At 38.1% G+C, this 9,256-nt stretch overlaps 1 protein-coding gene across 1 annotated transcript; it reads left to right on the plus strand.

The window, feature by feature from the left end:
- The first annotated feature begins 2,495 nt into the window (after positions 1-2,495).
- Positions 2,496-3,584, plus strand: LOC135702538 (uncharacterized). Its single transcript, XM_065223617.1, has 2 exons — positions 2,496-3,405; positions 3,478-3,584. Exon 1 carries the CDS (start codon positions 2,766-2,768, stop codon positions 3,069-3,071), a length of 306 nt encoding a protein of 101 aa, XP_065079689.1. The 5' UTR covers positions 2,496-2,765; the 3' UTR covers positions 3,072-3,405; positions 3,478-3,584.
- The last annotated feature ends 5,672 nt before the right edge of the window (positions 3,585-9,256 follow it).

Here is a 9,256-nt window from a genome sequence, read left to right on the forward strand (position 1 = left end):
AAAAAGAACAATAATAAAAAAATTTTTTTTTTTTTTACTATTTTAACATGGAAATGGGCTCCCTAATGACAAAATAAAAAAAAAACGGGTCTAATATTTTGCAATAAGGAACAAAACTACCATGGAATGGCTGTATACCCATCGCCCAGTAGTCCGTCAGAATTCCATTTCGCGGCCAGTTTCGTCTTTGTAAATCGTTGCTACGAGAACATTTGGCGCTGTAGCCAGGATGTCATCCAACTACACCATGGACCAACTGAAGCTACGACGATCTGCAGTAGACGGAAAACTGAAACACTGTTCATTTCGAGTAAGCAAGTTCGAACCCGACTCGATGTTCATCGACGACCTCAACGCAGAACTCGAGATCCTGCACCTACTGTGGCAGGACTTTCTTGCGTTTTAGAATGCAATTCTGGAAGGATATTGAATCCATCGAACCCCGATGACGAAGCAGCCCTGGAAAAGCGATATCTCAGTTTGAAGACCTCGATCACCCTTAAGGCCATATAAATTGATAATAAGTTTTGATTCCCGGTTATCAAAATTTGATAACTGAACCTGTTATCAATGTGGTTGAATAAACAGCTAACCTAAGAAATTATAACAAATGAATACTCTTTGGATATCACAAATCTAACTGATTTTGTTATCGTTGCAAACAAATCCAGTGATCCATGCAAATTTAGTCAACCAATTTCAAAACGTTTTATCGACTAAAGCCTTACGCTAATTACTAAAGTATTGCATAATTTCTTTTATAATATCAACTGATAGCAAAATTATTCGAAGTAGATAACTAAACTTATTTGGTATTAACTAATTGATGTCAACTTTGAAGCCAATCGGTTACCCATGCTGACTTCGGTTCTGATCATCTTCCAGTAGCTATTGAAATATCCCAAGAAATAATGTCTAATCCCAACAGCTCTACTTTCAATTACCATAGAACTGATTGGGAGCAATATCGAACATTTATGGAATATAGCTTCGATCCAAACATTCCTTTGCGAACCAAAAATGATGTTAATTATGGTCTTGAATCTCTGACTACTTCTATAGTTGAAGCAAAAGCTGCATCAGTAGCAAAATACGAGGTTAAATTCGATTCAATTATAATAGACGACGATCTTCAGCTCTTGATCCGTCTGAAAAATGTCCGTAGGAGACAATATCAAAGAACACACGTTCCTGCCATGAATGTTATCAGGCGGGATGTGCAAGAATAAATTAACACTCCGAATACGATGCCTCCGAAAAACGTGTAACGGTAAGTTTGCAATGGCATAACTTAGCCATTTCGTGATGAATTTCAAAAAATGTGGTACTGCTAGAATTTCTAGGGTATGTAGATTATTTTGATTGTAAAAAGATAGGGTCGTCTACTTTTTTCAAAAGCGAAAAGAGTAGTTCCACGTTTTGCAAGTGGCCTAAGATCCATAAATAAGATTAATGGGCACAAATGTTCATAATTAACCAGAATACAGTCATGGTTTCTATAAATGGATCCTGGAGACAACGGAGCGGTCCTCCGGAAGATCCGAAACATCCGTAAAAGTTTCCAATCTATGAAACTGATCCTAGAACTCCACGGTTAAGAATTTGGGGTCGTGACATAAACATGGACCCGGATGGCTATGGAACCGTCCTTCGGAAGATTCGGAGCATCGATAAAATTGGCTCATGCAAACTAATTCTAGAACTCAGCAGTTTTTTTTTAAATCTCTTGGAACTATGATATAAGAAAAAATTAGATCGTGACGTAAACATTGACCTGGATGGGCATGAAACCGCCCTCTGGTAGGTCTGGAACATCCTTAAAAGTGGTGAATCCATGAAAATGGTCCTAGCACTCCGCAATTTATTTCAAAAAATATTAGGAACTGTGTTATAAGAACACACCTTTAAAAAAACGTGTAACGACTCTTTTCGCTTTTGAAAAAGTAGACGACCCTATTTTCAATCTTTCTACAATTAAAATAATCTACAGAGCCTTAGGAATTCTAGAGGTACCACATTTTTTTTTTCTTTATTTAGGAGATTTTCAGCCGTAGGCTGGTTCATCTCCAAAAACATTTTTTTTTTAATTAATCAATAAATGGCTAAGTTATGTCATTGCATACTTGCTGTTACACGTTTTCGGAGGCTTCGCAGTCGGCGTAAAGTATTTTTCCCCTCCGTATTCGGAGTGTTAACAAGCGATTCTCTGCCGTTAGGAACAAAACTTTTGAAAATAATGTTTCGTATTAATTGTAATAATGTAGCATTAATTCTTACATATTCTGTTTACTTTTTGATGTGAATCAGTAATAGAATCTTACCTTTTCCGGTTGCTTCTAGAACAATTATTAAATAACCCTTAACAAATGCTGGTCCATTGTTGGTCAGCCTTTGTAAAACCACACGTAATGATAACTAAATCCTCTCACCAACAATTTTCCGCTCATTTCAGGCTCCTGAACGCTCCGACGGTGACTAGAATCTGACTACGGTATTATCTCGAGCAACTGTTTGGCGATCGCTGGCGGAAAGCGAGACCAAACGCCCGAGGACCAGGTGGAGTTGACGGTGGCGAGGACCTCCGTGGCCACTCCTGTCAACAGTTGCAACAACAACAACAACAACAACAGCAAGAACAACAACAACAACAACTACAACAACAACAGCAAGAACAGAAACAGCCGCAGCTGTCTCGACAGCCGCAGCTACAGCAGCAGGACAGTGCCAGTAGCCGGGAAGGCCGGCGAAGTAGTGTGGTGCACCGGATGCAAAGCATCACCGGTAGCAGTGTACTCAGCGGAAGTGGTGGCAGCAGTGGAGGAGTTCTGGATAGTGGAGGTCATGACGATGTGGAGGGAGAACTCTGTGGCAGTACCACAGCCACGGCCGGGAGTTCTACCAGTAGCTATGACGGTGTCAGTGGGGTTGGTGCTAGTGGTGGCAGCAGGCTGCAGCAGGGTGGTTCGAGAAAGCGAAAGTCCCGCATCACGTACGATCGGGAGCAAGGTGTCCGGTACTACCGAGGTACCGCAACGACCGACATCAACGATTGTGATTGCGAAGACATCTGAAGACGAGCCGTGTCTGTGCGGCGTGGCACAGAGTGACGACTACGTTTGACGAGTGCATGTGAGAGGGAATAAAACACAAACGAATCAACTGTGAAAATATCGAAGCTGTGAACGTTAAGTTTTGTGCAAAGATTTATGTTTTCTAACGTACGCACCCCCATCACCAACATCATCACCCTCATCAGCATCAACCTCGATGTCTCTGTGTTCCAGTACAACATCGTCGGAGGTCTCTTCATCCTAAATGTTAGGCGAGGGGAAGAGATAGTAATTAAGTAATCTATAACGATTCAACCAAGAACGAAAAGGCGCCGTTTCCACGCTTAGAGAGTAAGTCCATCAAAAACCATAGTGATTGTAAAGATAGAACTTTTACCATTAGCATAATTTAACAACTACCGGATAGGGTAAGTCTTCACCGGGGATGGGATTAGGACGTAACGAAAGAGCGGAGACACAGCAACTGTTCCGGTTACCTTAAACCAGTAGAGTAAGTACAGATTTTCGTATTTAAACTAATTCGAAATTCGAGTTTTTTTTTTTGTTATATACATAATACCAATTAGGAGGTAAGAGTTTAGGATCGGTTCCAAAATCCGGCGATCGACGAATAGCATTTTACGGGGGTTACAAAAGCACATGTGTACGCGATGACGAGTTTGGTTATGCTGCTGCTTGCTTCGTTCGAAGTTTCTCCGCTTTCAAAGGTTATAAAATAAAGTGAAGGATTCTTTGCTGTAGATTTTAAAAGTATTACCAAAAACTTCCGAATGGTTACAGAAAGCGGGTTACTGGAATTGGTTACTGCACGGTTCTTAGCAAATATCCTCAGCTCTACAGATCAGCTCTGTATGAAGTTGGGCACCACCGATAGGAATCAACAAATTCCACTGTATGACAAAAATTTCTCCATTATTTTAAACTTTAATAAGCTGTTATATAAATTATATTATAGAAGAAACCCATAGGCCGTAAAAATCCGAGAGCAATTTTAAATAATTCCTTCTGATTCATTTTAACGATTTTTAAGGAATTCGCTCAGCAAATTCAATGGAAATCTGATAGCAATGGTTCAGAAAAATCTTAGGTTCAATCCAATAAAATTCAATGTGAATATAACAAGAAACAGAGTTGCAACTATTGACACTTACGGTCCCTATATGGAAGTTTCGCTATGTTTTCGACTTTCTGAGAATCTCATGGATTTGTATTCAGGAACATCCACAAAAGTCTACTTAATTAGTTTGATTCTAATCTTGATCTTATCTACTTCTACCTGACTTTGACGCTCTTGAACTAGCTTTCACCTGCTTTCAACTTCCAAAGTTGCGGCTAGCTTTTCCTTAAAGGAAAGAAGTAGGGTTGATACCCATGATGTTGGCTTAAGTGTCCCGAAATTGGGCCCATGCGTAAATTCAGATATAAAACATTATGGACCGAATTTCTAATAATAGTGATTTGTATTGATGATACAGCGTTCTAAGGTAAATTGAATAAAACGGATGGGCTTAATCTAATGATCCATAGGCCAACAATAGAGCCGTTTCTCCTATTACAAAAAAAAATCCAAGGGATTCAAAGCGTTTTCAGTTAAATGCAGAGGCTTTCCAGATTATAACTAGACCTTCAAAAAACAAAAAAAAAGCCCACTTAAATACAAGTGATTTGGTTACGAGAATATTAACCAACAAACTCTTGAATAACACGTAGAATAATTGCTTCCTGGAAAAAAATTTAAAGTTTTTTGAAAAAAATTGTAATCTAAATAAGTAGTCCTGAAAACTGGTGTAATCACGGCGTCTAACACTATATCATGTTCCAGAATGAACATTACTTCTGTAAGTCCGTAAATCCGCCAGTCCAAGATATAAATACTTGTACAGATTCAAAGAATTGAGATGATTTCTGTAGGTCTGTAATCTTGCAAATTTGTGAAATTTTTCGCCTAGTCCGATAGTAAAGATAATTTTTAAAAGTCCTTTATCTTTAACGTTTTATACAGTCTAAGATCCAATAAAACTTCAAAGCCCCAAGATGAAGATTTTATGTAATTTTTAAGAATTTAAGGATTTAAAATGTTATCAATGTATCAGAATCTCAAAAAAAAAATTAAAGACCACAAGCTCCGAATGGGTTATTTGGTCGAAAGACGTTAAGCCAAACGTGTCATTAAACCGATTTTTTGTATTTGAAGTTTGAAGTTGAAGGGATTAACCCTTGAAATTGTTTTAGAAAATTGTGGTCCTAGAGATCAAATGTGTGAGATCACGAGCTAAGATTTTTCTTTTTAAGATCCAAGAAGATTCTCCAGAATGCTGAGGAAAAATTTGCAGGATTCGGAGACCTTGAAAAATTATTGCGATTTGAGGCTTGGAACAATTTTTAAGATCCCGGATATTGAAAAGAAAAAAAAAGATAAACATTTAATCCCGGATTTGAAGGAATTGATTCTGGAACAAGGAAAGATTTCAAAACTCTACAACTAGGACAAATATTCGAGATTCCAAGCTTTAATTTTCTTATGTTTCTTTTTTATCCCGGAGTTCATCACTTAGAATGACTCCATGACAGTTTAACTAATTTAAGAAAAAAATCAAAGGAATTTTATAAAAGTTCTGAATAATTTAGGAAAGTCCAGACAAAAATCAGGGAAGTAGGGGGTTATCAGAGCCAGTGCTACAAAATCTCGACAATACACGGCGATATTCAAAATTCTGCGTTGGTCACTCATTTGAGCTAACAGTCATCGTCAAGGCAAACCATGTCAATTATCGTGACAATGCTGTCAGTGACGAACATGTGCGTTCAGAGTTTGCCAGTGGCGTCGCGTAACCTCACTTTTTACCTGTTCAACAACTTTGAAAACGTTATTTAGGGTCATGTTTACATTCAAATCAGTTTCAAAAGGCATAGGATCATCTAGTTTCACTGATTTGTATCCATTGAAACCAATATTGTTTTGTTTGTTTACGTTTTGAGAGTTGTTGAACAGGTAGATTGAGGTTAGGGCGACGCCACTGGAGTTTGCTGATCTTCGTAACGAATCGTGTTTCATCTTTTCTACTGCTCACCAACGGTTTAATTCTGCTGCAGTAAAAGCTTTTCTCTTCGTGCACTAATACTTGTGAGCAACGAATGGCCCGTGTTTTTTTTCTGTTTTCTGCTTCTTCTACTGTTATCTGTCATTCGGTGAGTTACCACCTTATGCAATCAAGCAAACGTCACTCACCAACTGTTCATTACTGCACGAAAATTGATTCGGCGAATTTGACAGCACCTTGATTCGCAGCCGAATAATATTCGCAGCAAATGCTTCTGAATGAAGCGTGAGCAGCTGGAACTGCACAGAAAAAAAATAACAAGCAGTAACAGCTTGTTCAGGTAGGGGTTGCTGGTGTAAAATGCACCCGTTAAAGAACTCCAGTTGTTTTCCCATTAAAATTAAAAGCAACAGTGAATATCATGTATGGCATAAATTCTCTTAAGCATTATTTAGTTGTTTATATTCGCATCATACATGACAACTTTGAAAAAAATCCTTTAAAAGTGATTTTAGGAAATGATAAAATAATCTGAAAATACCACTAATCGGGGCAAAATGCACCCATGCTGGGGTAAAATGCACTACAACAAAGAGGCAAGACGCACCATAATAATGAGGCAAAATGCATCTCAACAATCGGGCAAAATGCACTACAATAATGGGGCATTATGACTCTCATTATCATAATCAATAGATGCAGAAGACTGTCTTCGTTTTGGACTGCCTCCAGTTCCGATCGTAGTTGTTCTAAGGTTCATGACCACTTAGTATACTTCAGAACGTTGCGCATAATTTCTGAAGAAAGAATTGAACGTAAACAAGCTTGTTTACTAAAGGATCATTTTCCTCGAACTTAGGAGTGCATTCTGCCCCGGATGTATAAAGAAAATGTTTTTGGTCTTTAAATAGAAATACATATTAAAACTTATCGGTATTTCATCTGAAAGATGTAGCTCTAACCTCAGTCAAATGGGTAAAATCTTTCACCGACGCTTAATAATGTTTGATTCGCTCAAAAACCTTAACAATGCGGAGTACACAATTACACTATATCCAATGCAAACTGGATACGATGTCCAAAGCAAACATACCGTGTTCCAAGAGACACATTTTGTCTGGTGATTTTGTTTTCCACAAGCACTTTTGTCCCAGATCTTGGTCACCTTGCGGTGGTTTCTTCCTGGCTACTGCTCGCATTCACAAGCTCCATCTGGTGGGCCACATCCGAGTGGCACCCAATGAAATGTCGCTTGAAGTTAGCGGCATTGAATTTTGTTTGCTCGTAGCAACAACTTCGTTCTGCATCGATGTTTGCCAAACACCGATATTTGGTGCCAGACGAATCGCGAATCACTTCCACCGCGTCAGAAATTTTTCTTTTCAAAGTTCCAGGCCGACTCACTTTCACTCATGGCTTACACTATTCAATAATATTCACGGCGAATATTAAAACTATTCACGGTGAAGAATATTCACTGTCGTAAATTATCGCGTCCGAATACAACGGATTGAAGAAAGGCAATAATAGAACAAGACAGCACAAACAGCACGAAAATTCATCACTCACCGGTCACTCACAGAGGCTCTCATAGCTGACAGTATTAGGTTCGTTCGTGAACGAAGCCTTAAGCCCGCTACATTGAAAGCGTTCGGAGATGACAAACGCTTTCGAATAGTACGAGGCGAATATCAGTAACCCTGTGTACATTAAATCTAAAACGAAATTGAATGACTTGAGCAAAACAATTACATGGAAACGTTAATGTGAACAAGCATCTACGTCCTGAACTGCTTTGTTAAAAATAATGTGACTCACAATACACGAAATTACACTTTTTGTCTATCGGTTACCATATGAAAAACAATTTTGTCAATATTGCACGATAGTCTGTCAATGACAATGTCAAATCTCAGCGCTGATCAGAGCAATTACGAAATCTTCAGGTATGTTCCAAGAACTTTAGAGAGTATCCGAAACATTCAGAGAGATTTTACAAACTTCAGGTAGCTTCCAGGAACTAAAGAAAAGTTCAGAACTTTGATAAATTCCGAAAACTACAGGGCAGCAAATTCGTGAACTAAGATGAAGAACAGAGAATCTCGCTACAGTTCTATTAACTTCAAGAAAATTTCTAGAACGTTGGAATTGTGGAAACTTTAGGGTAGTTCCGAAAACTCAGGAAAGATTTGAGAACTTAACGTTCAGTTAATAAGATGTTTCTTGGAGAAATTTTCAGAATTAAAAAAAAAAAAAGTTCATATGCTGGTGGAATTCAAAATGCTGGAAGAATCCTAGTTCTTAAGAGAAATCTTCAAGTCTCTACTGCAGTACAAAACCAGGGCTGGTAGCGACCAAAAATAGTGATTTTAGTGACCATATTGAAGAAATAAGTGACCAAATAGTGACTTAGAAGTCAGTGTTGGAAAAATATAAAAAATCAAATCTCACAAAAAATAAACAAGATCACGCTTGATTTTCCTAGATAAAAATCAATGCATACAGCTGCGGTTGATTGCAAGCTGTGATATAGCAGCTCGGAATATCAAGCTAACAAAACTCACCACCTGCAAATCTCATCAAACTGTGGTGAGATTCATGATTTTTGCTTTACATGCGAAACATCCACAACAGCTGCCAGCAGTCGCTTCGTGTCTGCCATCGGTTAAGAGATCAATGAGAGCATTATTATACTTTCTCTTTCTAACAAAACGAGGTGCAACGGAATCATTTTTACCACGATTCAACTCTCAGCTTCAACTTTACACGTTGTGAATAGTCTCGCAATATCAAAGGAGCTTGTAAAATCAATATCAAGCATGATGTTTTGCTCCAATAAAAATATCAATTTGCTAATGATTGTGCCATCACTGCTTATAGTTGTAAAAAAAGGTGACCTAGGAGAAGAAAAATGCCACCAGAACGCACGCCAAATAAATGTTTGATACTCTAGACTTATTCAATTAGTATCTCATAAACACTTAAATACAGTCGCATACAGTACATCGCAAAATTGAGCGTACACTCTAGTGGAACATCTTTTGAAACATTCTGATTAGATATTTTTTAAAATCTTGGCTGGTGGTAAAACATATGTTTATTGATTTATCGTTTTAGTTTTGGACTTTATTAGAATAACCTGTA

The sequence above is a fragment of the Ochlerotatus camptorhynchus genome, unplaced genomic scaffold (assembly GCF_037179485.1).
Source record: "Ochlerotatus camptorhynchus isolate MF236.1 unplaced genomic scaffold, CSIRO-AGI_Acam_v1.1 ptg000193l, whole genome shotgun sequence".
Lineage (NCBI taxonomy): Eukaryota > Metazoa > Arthropoda > Insecta > Diptera > Culicidae > Ochlerotatus > Ochlerotatus camptorhynchus.

Excerpts from the sequence above, each read along its gene's own strand:
- LOC135702538 (XM_065223617.1), top strand. The coding sequence starts at position 2,766 with ATGCAAAGCATCACCGGTAGCAGTGTACTCAGCGGAAGTGGTGGCAGC.